The sequence below is a fragment of the Marmota flaviventris genome, chromosome 19 (genome assembly GCF_047511675.1).
Source record: "Marmota flaviventris isolate mMarFla1 chromosome 19, mMarFla1.hap1, whole genome shotgun sequence".
In the NCBI taxonomy this organism is placed as follows: domain Eukaryota; kingdom Metazoa; phylum Chordata; class Mammalia; order Rodentia; family Sciuridae; genus Marmota; species Marmota flaviventris.
In genome coordinates, this window is record NC_092516.1 from 37738776 (window position 1) to 37757163 (window position 18388).

Consider the following 18388-nt stretch of genomic DNA (forward strand, 5'->3'; position numbering starts at 1 on the left):
CACAACCTCAGCCCCAAATTTTGTCATCTTAATGTCAAACTATGTTGTGCTTCCAGACTTAGGAGGAAACTAACTGAATGAAACTGACTTGTGGAGCACAGAGGACAGGGAAAACTGCCTTATAGGCATGGGGTTTCACTTTGGAATGATGGAAGTGCTTTGGAGGTGGAGGCTGCACAAAATTGTGACTGGACTAAAAGCCACTGGATTGTTCACCTTAAAATGGTTGATTTTAAGTGATTCCACCTCAATAACATAATAGGCATCAGAAGCAACCATCAGGGAAGTTAGAAACTTAATGCCTTGACTTTGCAACTTTTTTGTAAATCTAAGAACTATTTCAAAGTAAAATGATTATCTTTTAAAAAGCTGAATTAGAAGTTTAGAAAAATGAAAAGTTGAGAGAACAAAGAGAAAAGGAGAAGAAATGTTAAACAAAGAACGAAAAACTGAAAAATTAGAGAAAAGCAGAAAATAATCCAATTCTATTTTACAGGAGCAGAAACTGAAGCTGGGGTTATGGGTTCCCAGTTAGGTAGCGTCTGAGTGAGGACAAAAGCCCACAGCAGGGTCACTGAGTCACTCTTTGAATGAAGATGCTCATAGTGAACAAGGTACCACATGCTTAGGCTAGGAGAAGGAATGGGTCTGGTGGTCAGGGATGCTGGCCACGGAACCATGGCGGGGGACAAAGCCACTGAGGCCAGCAGGAGGCACGAGGCCTCCACTCATACTACCTTGTACATCTGGGATGCCAGATTCGCTTTTCTTCTTCTCTTGTTTCTCAATTTTTAATTTAAGGTGTTCAATCTCCCTGCGTAGGTCATAGATGACATCCGTGTACTGTGCGATGTGGTAGGAGACATTCAATAGGTTGCGCTTGACCTAGTGGAAAGGACATGTGGCCTAGGTCAAAACTGCGTGGGAGATGATGTATAAACATGCTTAATCTCACTCCAATAAGAATGGCAGCCATTATGAAGTCAAACAACAATAAATGCTGGCGAGGATGTGGGGAAAAAGGTACACTCATACACTGCTGGTGGGACTGCAAATTGGTACAGCCAATTTGGAAAGCAGTATGGAGATTCCTTGGACAGCTGGGAATGGAACCACCATTTGACCCAGCTATTCCCCTACTTGGACTATACCCAAAAGACCTAAGAAGAGCATACTACAGGGACACAGCCACATCAATGTTTATAGCAGCACAATTCACAATAGCTAGAATGTGGAACCAACCTGGATGCCCTCCAATAGATGAATGGTTTTTAAAAAATGTGGTATTTATACACAATGGAATATTACTCAGCACTAAAAAATAATAAAATCATGGCATTTGCAGGCAAATGGATGGCATTAGAGCAGATTATGCTAAGCGAAGTTAGCCAATTCCTAAAAAACAAATGCCGAATGTCTTCTCTGATATAAGGGGGGTGACTCAAAATGGGATAGGGAGGAAGAGCATGAGAAGAAGACTACCACTAAATAGGGAAGAGAGGTGGGAGGGAAAAAGAGGGAGAAGGGGAGTTGCACAGAAGATGGGAGGAGAACCTCATTGTTATACAGAATACATATATGATGTTGTAATGAGTAAAAGGAAAAAAAAAGTGTGTCACATTAGAGTGGATAAGAGAAAGGATGGGAGAGGAGGGGAGGAGTGGGGAAGATAGGAAGGGCAGCAGAATAGAATAGACAATATGATTGATGTATGTACATTCCATGTATGTATTATATATCAAAATGCATTCTACTGTCATGTATGACTAAAAATAAATAAATAAATAAAAATTTAAAAAAAAACATGCTTAAGTTGTAATCTTTAAAGTAATATTCTCAGCCTTGAAAAGGAAGGAAATTCTGATCCGTGCTACCATATGGATGAGCCTTGAGGACGTTATGCTCAGCGAAATAAGCCAGTCACAAAAGGACAAATACTATATGATTCCACTTCTCTGAGGTCCCTAGAGCAGTCAAATCCACAGACAGAGAGCAGAATAGCGGGAGCCCAGCTGGGGACGAGTGTCTAGTGGGCAGGGTTCCTGTTTCTGTGATGAAGTTCTTAGCTGCTTGTCTCTTGGGCTCAGCTTTCATGTCACCCCAAAAGATCTCACCTGAAAGCCCTCTTTGTTGAAGTTCCATTAATTCAGTATTCTCTGTTACTTTTGCCATAGCAGCATGTGGGGAGCCACTCTGAATAATTCGTGCCTTCCATCCTGGAGCAGAGAAGCTTTGACTGGTCACTACATCTCGTAGTGACCTGGACATTCCCCTGGTCCAGGAAGGTTGAAGACCCGTCTTCAGATGTAGGTGTGTCGCCCCATGGATTGAGCTACACTCACCTATTCCTGTGTAATACTACCCCTTTGTCCTGTTTAGGACAGACTGTTTCATGGAAACACCCTTTGTGTGTCCCCTTCTCTTGCTCTGCCTTTGGTTGTGGCCTTCCTGAGTGATAGTCAACCTGCTGACAGCAGACATCTCAAAGCTAGACTCAACCCCCTGAAACTTGACCACTTGCTTCATTTACATGGCTTCTCTTCAATAAAAGGGTTCAGCATGAGCTTGCTCTCTCTCTTTTTGTGGACCCTTAAGATCAAAGGAACCGTCACAAGACCCCAAAGAAAAAGGTATCTCTGTCTCCTGTGTGGTTATTTCATGCAGCTCAGTTCACCCGGAGTGACCCTGAGTTTTTGTCACGTTCCACGTGACATGTGCTTCAGTTGTCCAGTCTGTAAAATGGAGATAAAATAGGACACACCTCCTAGGGTTTCTGTGAGAATAGAATAAATTAAACTACAGGGAGAGTTTACAGCCATGCCTGGCACATAGACAGAGGTGCCCATGGCCTAACCCAGAACATGTGAGTATGAACTTATTTGGGAAAATGGTCTTTTAGATATAATTGACCTCAAAATGAGAACATCCTCAATCAGGGTGGATCCTAAATCCAATGCCAATTGTCCTTTTAAAAGAACCAGGTGTGGTAGTTCGTACCTATAATCCCAGCTACTCAGAGGCTGAGGCAGAACAATTGAAGTTTGAGGCCAGCCTGGGCAACTTAACGAGACTCTGTCTCAAAATGAAATAAAAAGGGCTTGAGGTGTAGCTCCATGGTAGAGCACTTTCCTGGCATGTGTAAGACTCTAGTTTTGATCCTCAGTACCACCAAGAAGAGAAAGAGAGGGAAGAGAGAAACAAAGAAAAGAGGGGAGGCCCCGTGAAAATGGAGAGAGATGGGGAGAGGCAATCATAAGCCACAGGACTCCCAGAGCCTCTTGAAGCTGAAGGGGGAGGAGGATCCTCCCGTAGAGCCTTCAGAGGGGCTCAGAAGGAACTGTCCACACCTTCATCTCTGACCTGTGAGAGACGAAGTCACCTAGTTTGTAGTAACTCATTGCTGCAGCCACAGGAAGCATGCAGATGTGGGTAGGTAAAGTCTCTACAAGGGCTGGCTGTTATTTCATCTCTCCACTGCAGAGACAATGGAAGTCGGCACAGAGGTCACTAGCCAGGGACAGCAGTGCAGAAAGAGACCCAAGCCATCTAGCTGCAGGGTCTGTGCATGACAGCCACCCCCAGCAGTGAGCATAAGTGTAAAATGTGGGAATGAATGAGCAAGTGAATGAATGAGTGAGTTAGCAAATGAGTGAGAAAATGGGTGGGTGAGCAAGTAATGAGTGAATGAGTAAATGAACAAGAGAGTGAATGAATCAGTGAGTAAATGGACGAGTGAGTTCAAGAGTAAATGAATGTTCCTATGTACATATATGAACACACAACCAATGTGATTCCACATCATGTACAACCAGAAGAATGGGCAGTTATACTCCATGTATGTATAATATGTCAAAATACATTCTACTGTCATATATAACTAATAAGAACAAATAAAACAACAACCACAAAAAAGGAGTAATGAATGAATGAGCAAGTGAGTGAGAGAGGGAGTGACTGAGTGAGCAAGCCAGGGACCTTACCCGCGTCTTGATGTTCTTTGCCCTGTAGGCATAAAGCAGTGTGGTCCGCGACTCCTCGAAGCTGGTGCTTGCTGGGCTGATGTGGGCAATCATTACTGTGCGGCTGTTTCCTCCCAGGGCATCCTGCTTGGGTGGAAGCCACTGAGTTGGGGTGATGGGAGTCCCGTTCCCCTCTGGCCAGGGCAAAGCCTTCCCCCAGCCACCACCAGACCTGCCTGGACCAAATCCTGAAAAGGGCCAATGATGCTTGGGAATAAGGGGCTAGTGACTGCAGGATGAAGTGGGACCCATTCCAGGCCCACCTTGTCTTTTTTCCGCTCTGATGAGAGCAGATTAGACCAAGAAATGAAATTTATAGGGACATTTATTTACTGCTTTGCCTATGTGTTTATTGGTACCCTGCCTTGCTGTAGAATAAGGTGACAGCATTCAGATCAGTAAAAAGAGGTATCTTCTCACATCATAGCCATCTGGGATGGGACTAGCAGCCACAGGGAAGCAGTAGGCTCCTCGTCACCAGGGGTTTGCAAATAAAGCTGGACTTTGCTGGGGGCAGGGAGTGGATGGGGACAAGTGACCAGGGTAGTTTCATGGTGTTCTCCTGCCTTCAGAGGTTCCTGGAAGGACCCTGATTCTCAGGTGACTTAATTCCTGAGAGACACGGTCACCCACTGAGGCCCACACAGCCTAGCCAGCCAGGAGCACTCACCTTCAACAGACGCGTGAGTTTGCTATCGCCCGGCTGCCGCCCTTCTCACTGAGAGCGTTAATGCAGTTACCCAGTGCTAGCAGTGAGCGGTTGATGTGTGCGCCCTCCTTCATCCTCTTGCCCCGGTTCTGGGTCTGTGCAGGAAGAGGCCAGGCTGAGCAGGTGGCTCTGGGCCCATTCATTCTTTCCACCTCCACTTCTCCATCCCCAGGGAGGGGACAAAGGCCTGGAGGCAAGGGAGTGAAACAGCCCCCATCCTGCCCTGGTCCTGGTGGGGTTGTTCTCTGAGAGCTCTTGGGGCTGGAAGACACCCTTGGCATCGTGCAGTGGAGTGGCACACAGCATTCCCAGTGATGCTGGGCTCTGACCCATGTGCAAAAGATGCTCATTGTTGGATGAGGTAAACACAGACACAGAGACGTCTGTCCAGAGAGACCCACTTTATATTAAAAATAGGTGTGTGGGGTTTTGCCTGGGAAGACCTGCTCCTACCCTGGCACTCTCTGGTCCTTCAGGCCCCCTCCTTTGAGGGCTCCCACCCGGCTCTCTGAGAGGAGACCACAGCCCCAGCCTTCCATACTTTCCAATGCCATCTTCTTTGTTTTCTTCAAATTACTAGCTCTCTTGGAAACCATTCACTTTTCATGTGTTCAGTGTCTTTCACCTGATATTCCACAGAATACAAGTTCCACAAAGGCACCCCCTGTCACTTGTTGGCCATGTGTCCCCAGAGCCCAGACATCTGCAGACCCCTAGACACAGCAGCATGCCAAATCAATGCATATGCAATAGCCCCCCACACACACTCTTAAGTCCAAGCTGCCTCAAGAAAGGGACTCCAAAATACAGTCACTGCAGGGAGGGATTTTTATTTTCCTCCTTTTGCCTATCCATATTTTCCAAATTTCTTGCCCTTTATGTTTAAAATCAGAAAAAAAAAATTTACTATTGCTTTCTTTTTAAGGGCAGGATTTTGGAGTCAACTGCAAGCATGGTTTGAGAATGACTGAAACTACTTATTGCTGACAAATCTCCCTGTCTGTGTTCCTATTCGCTCAAAGGGGCAGTGATGGTGATAATTTCACAGAATAGTGTATGGAAAGGCCACATGGAGCAGGTACCCAAGAGAGCAACAAACATAGCTGTTGCTCTCACTAAGCAGAAGCCAGTGTAGGGTAGGACTTGGGCTGCCAGCATGGCCTAGAGCCAGGGCAGCCACTTGTATCACATGTCTGTGAAAGACCAGGGCATTTCTCAGACACCTTGTGCTGTCTTATGTGAGTGGTTTTCTTTGTAAGAGCAGAGCAGACCCCAGAGACAGTACATCAAGGCCACTGAGTAAACACTAAACACCAAAGCCAGGGAGGGACGGTGGCAAGCCCACAGGCACACACTAATATAGAGCAAAGTGAGGGCAGGGATCCAGGACATAGACCCTTTAACTGGTACCCTCTCCCAGAGCCACATTCTGGGAAGGCCAGTCTGGTCCCCACTTTGCCTTCTAAAAACACAGCTGCCATCCTAGCTGCTGCCCAGAGCTCAGGGCTCTCCTCCACTGCATTCAGCATTGTGTGTGATCTGTCTGTACTAACCATGCCTTCTATTTTCTGCATTCTGATGCTTCAACATCTGGGGCCTTGTTGACCCTGGCGGGGACCATCCTCCCAGGGTTAGTCAATTCCTAAAGCCAGTAAACTACTCACCTGAGAATTCATTTTTCACTTGCAAACTCACCAATCCATAGCTCATACCCCAACCACCACTGCTGTTGGCCCTCATTCTCTGGGCCACCATCCCCCTACCCTAGTCATCCAGGGCCAGGTACAGACAACTAGGGATGCCCCCACCCAGGTCCCAGAGCACCCTGGCATTGTTCAGACTGGCCAACCCTCTGCCTGCCTGTCCTGATTCTGCTCACCTGTTCCTTCCTGGGGAACCACATCAAAGTCTCTGCTACAGTCCTGCTCCCACTCCCTCCTGAACCACCCAGTGCTTCCCTTTGTTCTCTGTCTGCTTCTCTTGGGAACCCTGACAAGCTTGGAATGGCAGTCATTCCTTGATCTGCTGGCCCCACTGTGCCTTACAATTTCTGTTAATACATTTTAAAAGAGTCTGACAGGGCCAGGCCCTGCTTTGCTTTAGCAACCTGGGGACCCAGGGAAGGGGTAGATATAGGGCAGTGATAGATCGCCATCCCAACATCCAGGGCATACAGTGCAAACCAAAGTGAGAAAGGAAGTGTCAAAGCAAGAATGGCATGGTTCGGGCCAGACTCTCCCAGGTTCAAAGCTTGGGTAACTTCTCATCACCTTTGTTCATGTCCAGGTCACATTGACTCCAGCCACAGCTCCACATTATGGCACAGGCACAATGCTGCCCACCTCAGTCCACATCAGGAGGGGCACATGGACTATGAACCTTAAGTGCCTGGTTAATTAGAGGGACATGGAGTGTCACTTGCTGATGACAATGATGCCCCACACAGCTCCATGAGCTCCTTCTCTGGCCTGGCCCTAGGCTAGAGCCTGCCCTTAAGCAATGCTCAGGCCACTGGACAAGAGCTAAGGAGCGTAGTGCCCTCACTTAGACAGGAGGAGCAAGGAAAAAGGAGCCTGGAACTTGGGGAGGGCACTGGGCTAGTGCCCTGCAGTGCCTGGAGCAGGACCTGTAGCCTCTTACACAAGTCACATATACTGTCCCCTCAGAGCCTCTCTGCCCCCACTGTTCCCTCTGCTGAAATGCTCTTCCTTGTACTTCACCCAGCTCCTCAGGACCTTTTTAGGCTCAGCCCTGAGACTCCATCACCTCTGGCTCCCACAGCCTCTTTGAGGACCCTGACTCTCAAAGACCTGCCTCCCTGGATGAAATTGCCCACAAGCAAATCCCAAGAGCTCCAAGTTCTCCAAGGGCAAGCACATGTGTGGCTCATGCCCCCGAAGAGCCTGCGGCAAAGGAAGCCCCTGTATCTCTGGGCTCATTTCCCTCAACATTTAGCATGTGCTTCTTCTCCATCAGAAAGATGAACTGGGCACTGGAGACATAGCTAGTCAGGGACAGCAAGGTTCCACCAGAAACTGGAAGGGGACAAGACACTAAGGAAGTGATCATAATGACATTTGAAAGGGTGGGCATGGACCTGGCATGCCCTTTCTGAGCCCGCCAGGTCCACCATGAAGAGCCTCCCAAGGCGCGCTTCCTCTGCCAGGTCTGTGCTGCGGCTCTGCTGGTGCACAGTGACCTGCAACACAGCGTGGGAGCGGGATGACGTCTTGTTGGTGGCTGTGGGTTCCTGCGTGCGCTGCCGATTTCCTCTGGTGAGGAGCTGCATGATCTGAGGACAGAAGCAGGCAGGCGGTCAAGGACTGTCTGCATAGCCACACACCATTTCTAGAAACACCCAGAAAAGAGAAAAAGGATGGCCTCAGGGCTGGGATGCTTACAGCAGGAAGGCAGCATCTCACCTGTGGGAGCAATTCTGGTCAACTAGTTAACAGGAGATGGCAGAATCCTGGCTCTGGCCACTGCCCATCCTGTCCTCTACCCCGCCAGTGGACTACCTATCCCTTCTTCACACAGTCCAGCACAGCTCCACAACACTTTGTAGCATGGAACTCCAGGCAACAGTACAGATTTGCTGGAGTTGGCAGGTGTGCTAAAAACCCATCTGCTATGCTATGGAACTCAAGGCAGTAACCTCAGCTGAGCACCCTGATCATGGTGCCCAGGGAGGATCAGCAGAGGCAGCAGATGGAGAGAGAGGATGGGGCTGGAGAAGTACTTGCAACCTGCCTTCATTAAGGGAGTCACCATTAGGGTCAGAATGGCAAATGGATTTGGACTTAAGCGAATTCTGATGCTGTGATTGCTGGGGCACCGTGTTGAGGTCAGCACCAGAGGCCAAGGAAAGTATGTGGGATCCATCAGTAATGTCTGCCCTGAGCACCTCAGCAGGTGGATGTTTGCCAGGAGAGGATGGTGGGCTCTGGTGTGTGGCTGCCGTCGTCCTCACCTCTTGGGCATTGGAGGTGGAGACCTCTGTGATTCCTGCAATCTGGATGCTGCCCTTAGAATCTTCCCTCAAGTCCAGAAACCCTGAGGATGGGTTCAGAAGGTCCCGGATCACTTCATTATAAATCTGGGAGAAGAGAAAGTTTGAAACAAAGTAGCTTTGGTGCAAAGAACTATAAAGACCTACACACCATGGAGGCTTGAACTGCAGAAAACATCAACCCCAAGGACCAAGGCTTTTTATAGGCCAACCAGCATTTGGGGCAACACACAGAACTGGGGATTTCACACATACAGCTGTTTAATCTGGTGCCATCATGTCCATGGGGTAATGGAGATGGGGTAACGGGGACAGGTGGGCAGGCCCACCTCAAGATAAGATATAGACACGCTATAGTCCATGTTGTCCCGGGTCTTCTCGATGGCCTGGAAGAGGTCAGTGAGGGTCTGCAGGTAGATGCCAGGCTCCGCATCCATGCCCAGCATGGTATGGGTCTTCCCTGCACCTGAGGAGGGGTGGGAATTCCTGAGTGGGCTCAGACATGTTTTGTTTCTAATATTATTTTTAGTTGTTGATAGACCTTTATTTATTTATTTTAAATTTATATGCAGTGCTGAGAATCAAACCCATAACCTCACACATGCTAGTCAAGCACTCTGCCACTGAGCCACAACCCCAGGCCTAACATGTTGTTTTATTTTTATTTTATTTTTTTAAACTATATTATTTATTTATTTATTATTTGTATGTGGTGCTGAGGATCGAACCCAGGGCCTTGCACGTGCGAGGCGAGCGCTCTACCACTGAGCCACAACCCCAGCCCCTGATACGTTGTTTTATAATAAAGAGAATTAATATTGCATTAGGTAAGGAGGTGCCTCCATCTCAGGGATGCTTCAATGTCTCCCTCATCTCTGCACATAAAGGTGAGGAAAAGATTGTTCTTTTCCTTCTAAAGCCTGGCACATGGTAGGGCTTGTTATGCATATTGAATGAATGAATGGAATAGATGCACACAGCATGACTTTGACCAAGGTGCTTCTTAGGACCTGTCTCCTTGTCTAAACAGTGGTAGGTCAGGGCCTGCCCAGCTCTAATCCTCTGTGGTTCTAGTTTCTAGGCATGAGAGGTAACTTAGCTTTGCAAATGCTTGTTGAACACAACTTGTAACTACAGAAAGTCTATGGGTTCTTGTGGGCAGAAAAGTGTAGGCTTGGGTGCAATTCCAGAATCCCCCCTGGTGACTGAATGACCTTGGGGAAGTTCCCCAAGCCCCCCTAAGCAGCATCTCATCTGTGGAAAAAGAATAAAAGAATATTCTACCCACCCCTAGAGCTGCTGAAAGGCTGCAGGGTGCCCCCACACAGGGTCTGATGCTGTTAAGAGGGCCCACTGCCACCAGCCCTGCTTGGTACCTGAGGGGCCGTAGGCAAACACTGTTGCGTTGTATCCAGAAATGACGCCTTCCACTAAATGCTGGATGGTGGCACAGTACACGTCTTCCTGAAGACAGAAGATTAGTCAAAGGACAGTCCAGCCCAAGTCTGACCATCTGACTGCTTGGCGAGGACAGAACCTACAAATGTCTGCTCTCTCTGAACGTGCACAGGAACACACAGGAGGGAGAAGCCTGGTGTTGGTACTAACCCCAGGCTGTCGCTGGGTAGTTTTTGGCCACTGCCTCCACCATGCCAAGCCTCATGGTGTGAGACAGTGCTGACCTCACAGCCTGGTTCTGAACGAGGATTAAATGAGAAGGTAGCAGGGACCTGCCACCAGAAGGACTAATGCATGAAGCTACCAAACACAGGCGAGTCTTTCCCAGGGCTTCTGAGAGAATGGAAAGGAGCAGAAAAGAAACAAAGGACTAGGAGGGACAGACTTGGAAGTATGTGAAGAGTATTTGACCATCTTTACAAGCATAAACTGGGATGGTGGGCAGGTAGAACATGATACAAGGCAGCAGTGCCAAGCAACAGGATTGTATGGGTGGTGAACACGCTGTCCACAGGGGAGTCCAAGGAGAGACACTCCAGGGCTGGTGTGTTTTGCAGGTCCCACTGGCCTGACAGAAACAGCAGACACCCCTTATATTGTACCTCCTGGGTGCCCACTCTGGACCTTGTTCTCCACTCATGATACGACCTATAGCCTGGGCTGGAAGACCCCAAAGTTGGCAGTGCCTCCCTCTAGCTTCAAATGTACAATCAGAATCTGGGGTCTGCAGCCCTCTGTGTGACCTTAGGCAGGTGGCTAACTTCCAGAGATCTGTTTCCTCATCTGCAGAATGAGGGTGTGTTCCTGTATGTGTCACAGGGTTGCTGTGAGGTTTGTCAAATGAGGTTTACTGGGGCCTGGAACACAGACATGGCACAGAGCAGCCACTTGATGCCCGTCAATGAGCAGTTCCTTCTACCCTCGAGGCCATGAAGACTCTGAGAATGAGGAAATACAGCCTGCTCAGACAGCCATGGGGGCTCTGCTCTGCTTCCCAATTAAGTCCTGAACCGAGGGGGACATTCCTAGTACCAGCAGGTGGCCACTGTGTTTCCAGCAGGCCCTCTGGTGAGCTCTGCAATCCTTGCTGAGATGCCATCCATGGGAATTGGCCTCTGGGGTCCAATGGGCAGACAGCGTAGGTCAGAAAGAGTGGTAGGCTGAAGATGGCCACAAACTCCACCAGTTCTCCACTGAGGTGTGGAGTCCAATTCCTGTACCCCAGAAGGTGACCAGCCTTTAGGACTGGCTCTCTCTGTCATACTCTGAGCCCTGGCTCCCTCTATAATGTAGAGTATCCAGGTCCCACTCAGAAGGGAGGGGCAGATGACACATTGGACAGTGTTTTGTCCCTTAACTGGTGGTAGTGTTGTGAAGGTGAAGGAGTGTGTCTTCACACCAGACCCAAATGCCCAGCTCTGGGCCTCACTATGTAGCTTTACAAAGCCGCAGGCACCCCACCTGTGCAGTGGGCATGACAGAGCTTCCACCTGGACCCCCCTTCTGTTCCATGCTGGCTCATTCCTCCCTCAGGTCTCAGCATAAATGTCTCTCCTCAGAAAGGCCCTCACTGCCCACTCCTGCCTGGCCTGGTACAGCCGATGTCACAAATAAGCGTATTCTCCCCTTGCCCTCATCTGCCTCTTCTGCTGGGATATGTGCCACATGGGGCAGGGACTGTACTTTAACCGGGGGCAGGACAGAGCCCGCCTTGTGGAATGAAGTGGTGAGTGAATGAACTAAAGAGAAGCCTCCTGGCAGTGCCAGCACCTGGTGGCCCCTGTGTCCACGGAAGGGCCTCCTACTCTTGAACCTTGGGTGGGTATTTTGGCCACACCCTCCTTGTTCCTGAGGGAGACCTGGGGAGAAGACCCATGAGATGGCCTGGCCACCAGTCCCTCCCAAAAGGCCCTGCAGCCCAATGTGGACAGGGGGAGGGCAGATGAGTGGGCACCTGTGATGCGTGCTGGTCGAAAACAGTGTCGAAAATGAAGGTGCGCTCCCGTGACCGGTGTGCACGCAGAGGGTCCTCAGGATCCTCATTGGGGTCCATAAGCACAACCACCTGGGAACAACGAGACAGGTGGAGGGCTGGTCAGAACACCAGAAGGGCTCCAGCTCAGGCACCCACCTGGATGAGGTCTGGATTCGAGAAGGGCTTACGTCTTTTGTGCTCAAGTTGGTGGTGTGGTGAGTAACCACCCCCCACCATAGCACCTCCCCACTCACTTTCTGAGGGGGTGATGTCTCTTGCTATTGAACCACCAAAGCATGACTGTCAGCAACTCCAGGTCTGCTGAGCTCTGCAGCCACATTCACATTCATCCCAGAGATGTCCCTCCAACCTCAGCCTGAGGAGGGCAACCCAGTCACGCTTGGTACAGCCCAGCTCAGCACAACAGGCCAGCATTCTCAGTGCGCATCCTGGGCCAAGGCCTGTGTGACAAACCCTTCTATGAACTATGAGGACAAAAGGGAACAAGGGATTTTGTAAACCGTAGGGTGCTGGGCTGGCCACCTCACACCGTAGTCACCCCATGGTGTTTGAGTATTTTCATTCTTTCTCAGCTCTTGCCTCTGGTTGGGGCCAGGTGTGGGAGGGGAAGCCAGAGAAAGGAAAGAGAACAAAAGGACCATCCAAACCCTCCATCCATAGCTTTGTTTCTGAGAGCCTGGTCGCCCCCAACCTCCACCAGGTGTCTCTGACTTCACACCTCACATAAAGACCTCAAATAAATACGCAATTAAGAAGCAAAGGGTATTAGGCTCTCTGGGGACAGAGAGGTTCAAAGGAGCCTTTCCCAGGGAATTGGGAGGTGGGGAAGACAGTGGCAATTAGAAGCCAAACACATCCTGGCTGGTGGGGACCTGAGAGGAACCGTGGAGTTGGGGGACACTGCTGGGCAACACCAAGAGCCCCACCATCTGGCCACAGCCCGACCCTTCCATCTGTTCACAGCTTTGGAAATAGAGGTCCTGGGAGGCAAGGGCCTACTAGAGGTTGTTGGGGATTTGGTGGCAGGGCTGGGTCCAGGTCTCCAGGCCTGCTCTTGGCTTCTGGCCAGCACTTGTTCCATAATGTAAGCCAACCCTCTTTCCTGTGTCTTACTTCTCCTTCCAAGGATTGCAGGAACAGACCCACTGCAGGCTCGGCTTGTGTTGCAGGAGAAATCAGACGAATCTCTGTTAGGAGCTCCTAACCCAGCAGAGCCAGGAAGGGGGTAAATGCTCTGGAGGCCTGGGGTTGTGGCTCAGTGGTAGAGAACTTGCCTAGCACATGTGAGGTGCTGGGGTTGATCCTCAGCACCACATGTAAATAAATAAAATAAAGGTTCATCAATAACTACAAAAAAAAAAATGATAATAATAAAGTGTGCTCTGGAGCCCTGTAGCCTGGATTCCTATTTCTTACCAGCGGGGAGACCTCGGATCCTTTGCCTCAACTTTCCAGGCCTCAGTTTTTTCCTCTGTAACATGGCTGTGATCATAGAACCCACCTGTTAAGAGCTGTGAGGGGTGATGGTGGGAAATCACTGAGTCCTGGGTGTTCAAAAATATCAGCTAGGGTTATGGCTCAATGGTAGAGCACTTGCCTGGCACATGTGAGGCATTGAGTATGATCCTCAGCACCATATAAAAACAAATAAAGAAAATAAAGGTTAAAAAAAAGAGTAACTGAGAATCCTGTTAACTTTAAAATATTATATATATCAGCGGCATGACTCTTGGACCAAAAAAATATTTTCTTTTATCATAAAGAACATTATTGAGAAAAATCAGCAAAATATGAGTGTCTATAGATTAGATAATATTAGATCAACATGTACTTCCTGGTTTCGGTCACTGCCCTGAGGTCAGTTACAAGAATGTTCTTGTTTTCAAGAGACGTATGCCAAAATGTTTGAGTGGGGAGAGCCCTAATGCCCACCACTTACTCCAAGCACTCCAGAAAAAAGGTCTGTACCACAGGGAAGTAGGAGAGCAGGCAAACATGGATAGATGTTAACATTTGGAAAATCTAGACACAGGGAATGTGGGAGCCCTATAGGGCTCCTGCAACTTTTCAATGGTCTGAAGTTACTTCACCATAAAAAGTTAAAATAAGGGCTGGGGTTGTGGCTCAGTGGTAGAGTGCTCGCCTAGCATGTGTGAGGCCCTGAGTTTGATCCTCAGCACCATATAAAAATAAATAAATAAAATAAAGATTAAAATAAAAAGTTAAAATAAAACATGCCAGGTGTGGGTGATGCACACCTGTAATCCCAGTGGCTCGGGAGGCTGAGGCAGGAAGATTGTCAAATTCAAGGCCAGCCTTAGCACCTTAGGGAAGCTCTAAGTAACTCTGGAGATCCTGTCTCAAAAAATACACAGGAGGGGTAGGGATATAGCTCAATTGGTAGAGTGCTTGTCTTGCATGCATAAGGCCCCGAGTTCAATCCCCAGCACCACAAAAAAATATAAAAATAAAAACGGATGTGGATGTGGCTCAGTGGTTAAGCATCCCTGGGTTCAATTCCTCATTTTATATATATATATATATATATATATATATATATATATATATATATATATATATATACACACACACACATATATATACACACATATATATATACACACGTATACATACACACATATATACATACATACACACACATACACACGTTGCAACATAGACGACCCTCATATACCTCAGGCTAGATGGAAGAAGCAATGGGCTGCATCTCCAAGATTGCATTTAAATAAAATAGAGACAGAAAGTGGACTGGTGGCTTCCAGTGGCAGGAAGAGGGGGAAGAGGAATGGGGCCTTCTTTTGGGGTGAGGAAACCATTCTGTCACTGGATAGAGATGCTGGTAACACAGCCCTGAGGATGAATTAAACACCCTGGATGGCGTGCTTTGAATTGGTGAAATGTATGTGATGTGAACTCAGTTCTCAGAGTGAGTCATCTACAGTGCACAGCGAGATGCTATGAGCCTGTGTGAAGCACAGGCCCTGCGCCTAACATGTCCACTGTTCTCACTGATCTTGGGTCTACACCACCACATCTGCCCATGAGCATGCTGGGGGTGGCATCTCTGTCAGTTCTCTACCACTTCCTGACTTACTGCTATCAGGTGACAGTTGCACCTCTGACTGCACTATGCTGTTACCTCATGAGTTTCAGTAGAGTAACACTCAGTGTTCCCACATCCATTGTAGCAAATCCACATCCTTTCCTGCAAAACTTTTGACTCTCTCAATGTAACAGCAGTCTTGTGTTTTTAGCTTAGTTTTCTGCAACTTCAGTGCTGACTCACCCCAATCTCTTTGCCTGCCATTCACCCCACAGATGTTCTGTCCAATTGTCTTCTTCCTGACCTGCCAAATCAGGATAGGTACCCCCACCCCAGGGGACAGCTGTCAACAGGGAATGCCCACCACCAAGATCTGGGTCCTTCGGACTTCAGCATAAACCACCTCTCCAGAGCCATTTCATTCTTCATGGAAGACACCTTCCTAATGACAAATGAAAAAACCCACCCACTTTCCAATGACATACCCCAAATTTGGCATTTGTTCTTGCAGGTGGAAATCAAGGGCAAAAGCTTTGCTAACCATGTGGTTAACTTGGCTCTGAGTCTGTCTCTAAGGAGAAATCCCTAGCAATGGCAGTGAGCCGGCAGTGAAGGAGAATCTCTTGGGAGTCTGACTGCAGATCTAGACCTGGGCCTACTAAAACTGCTCTCCCAGCCTCTTCTGCTCACTCCGGCTGCTTCTCAAATAGGCCACACCTGGCTGCTTCAGGACTCCAGCCTGCTGCCCACTCTGCCTAGTTTTTCCTGCCTCCCAGCCCTGCTCCAGTGTCTCACCAGAGGTCTTTACCACAGCCGTTTGGATGAAATTCCCAACATTATACACAATATTAATAAAAACAAACTTGGCGGGACCCTTGTCAGCCTCCACTTGACCCGTGGGTGGGAGCTACTATATAAGCATTTGTTGAGAGAATGAGTTACACAGGTAAATGTGCATGGCTGGGTGAGCTTCACAGCTACCCTGTGCCTCTGTGCCTCCCAACCTCACCTGGTCCCCCACTTTGTGGGCAATGACGGTGGCTCCTTCCTCCAACTCTGCTGCATTGAGTGGACGGATTCGAAGCGCCACCTGTGGGTAGGACAGGAGCAGTACGTTCACGAGTCCCTCTAAGATTGCTCCTTCTTCCTCAAACAGCAAGTTGCCCAGCCTAAACTCCCTCCTGTCCTTCTTTGATGTCCCATACAAACTCAGTGAAGCAGAAGGAGCCTTCCGGAGTCATTTTTTTCCCTTCTATTTTGTTTTTTGTGCTGCTGGTGATGGAACCCAGGCCTCATGCAAGCAAAGCAAGGGCTCCACTACTGAGCCTTACCCGAGCCCCTGCCTAACTTAACACTGGCATGAAATTATTTATGTCTTGCAGCAACCCTTTGAGGAATACATGGTTATGTCACCCTTGTGGAACAGAAGAAGGTACTGAGGCACATAGAGAGGGAAGTATTTGCCTAAGGTCACATAGCTATGGAGTGTGACCAGGCCCAAAGTGAGCACACAGAAGAACCTACATCCGGGCTGGGCTATGGCTGTGGCTCAGTGCTAATGCACTTGCCTGGCATGTGTGAGGCACCGGATTCTTGCAGTGGGTTCAGCAGCACAAATAAATAAATAAATAAAATAAAGGTCTATCAACAACTAAAAAACAAACAAACAAACAAAAAAAACCCACCTACTTCCCAAATGGAAGATGGCTGGAATTAGACTATATATGAACTGGGGCCAATATCACTGGTCTCTCTTTTACCAGCCCACACTTGGGGCCAGTCCCTGGTTTTAGTTCCCCCAAAGTCAGAAAAGCTGAGGTCAAGTCACTTAACAGATGGGTCTGGATAGGGCCTATGTAGGGGTTGAGGAGCACAGTCCTGCCCCCAACTGAGTCCTGGTCCAGGTCCCAAGTTCCCTGGGGAGGGAGGGTCACAGGGCAGGGGGTAAGGAGTCTGGAGACATGGTGAGGAGGGCATGAGGTCGCTAGGTCTCTGGCGGAGCAGAGGTGGGACCCTGGACATGAGACGGCTGTTAAGAGATTGTCCCAAGGTGGTGGGTTCAGAGTGTAAGGGAAGTGAGAACTGGGAGGGTAGGGGACACAAAGGGTGAGAGAGGGGTGCTTACCATGAGCTGCTGGTCCTTGGGCTCCATCTCCTTCAAGGCTGGGCTACCCTGGGCTGGGGAAGGGCCAGCAACCTGGTGGGAAGGCATGCTGCAGAACAGGGTCTGGCCGTTATCCTGGCAGAAGCAGAGCCAGGTGCGGTCTAAGCTCAGCCCCGCCCTGCCCCATGACATCAGCTGGGTCCCAGGGGTGATGCCTAAGAAACTCTCCAAGACCAAGACAGGAGCACATGAGCCAGTAACTAGAAGTCAGCACAGGCTTCCTATCTGTGTACCACCTAATGCCATAGCAACCCCATGTCCATGGGTCTTACTGGTCTATGGTGAGCCTGCCCTGACAGGGCCTGCACCTGCTCTTTGTAGAGTTCCCCTCTCCCACCCTGAACACAGGAGCCGTGGCCCACCTCAGGGGCTGCCTCAGTGCAGCAGATCATGGTCATCTTGGGGCTTTTCCACCCAAGGGACAACCAGCAACAGCTAAAGGAAACAACCACGCTGTAAATGCCCTTTTCCACATGACTCTCTCTCTGCTCCCACATTGCTCATCTGCACATCCAGGGCCTGACTAGAGGCTGCTCAGCTTGTATTCGTTGCTTATACGCTGTGCTCAACTTTTCCACTGTAGTCCCTGGGGAAGGCACTGCCTATGAACCTACCCAGTGCAGCAGACTGCACTTGTCAGGCCATGCAGGCAGAGGGGTTGCAGGAAGACCCAGCCCAAAGTCAGAGATGCGCTACAAACAGGACAGTGCCCTTGTGTGCTGATGAAGTCACACAAAGCCAGGGCCTGTGAAGCCCAAGTCTGAGCCCCTCCAGGATCCCAACTAGAGCTGGACAGTTGGCAGAGGCGAGCCCCAGCTAATTAATCCCTTAAGCTCACCAGGAGCTCTCAGGCCCTCCCGCTCCATAAACCACTGTGCTGCTTTTGCAAAACCACTGGATGGTTCATGCGAGGGCACAGTTCACACTTGGCCATTTTCCTCTCCCCTTCTTGGTATCCAGATACCCTCC

General features: G+C 49.1%; 1 protein-coding gene across 1 annotated transcript in view; it reads right to left on the reverse strand.

Annotated features, from left to right (window-relative positions):
- Positions 1 to 18226, reverse strand: part of LOC114080924 (kinesin-like protein KIF19) — a 45209-nt gene extending 26983 nt beyond the window's left edge. The window contains 11 exon segments of the mRNA XM_071605249.1: positions 738 to 885; positions 3981 to 4103; positions 4690 to 4718; positions 4721 to 4823; positions 7826 to 8020; positions 8699 to 8824; positions 9067 to 9203; positions 10114 to 10201; positions 12150 to 12260; positions 16265 to 16345; positions 17381 to 18226. Of these exon segments, the coding sequence (XP_071461350.1) occupies positions 738 to 885; positions 3981 to 4103; positions 4690 to 4718; positions 4721 to 4823; positions 7826 to 8020; positions 8699 to 8824; positions 9067 to 9203; positions 10114 to 10201; positions 12150 to 12260; positions 16265 to 16345; positions 17381 to 17551 (1312 nt within the window). The 5' untranslated portion in view covers positions 17552 to 18226.
- Positions 18227 to 18388: the final 162 nt, after the last annotated feature.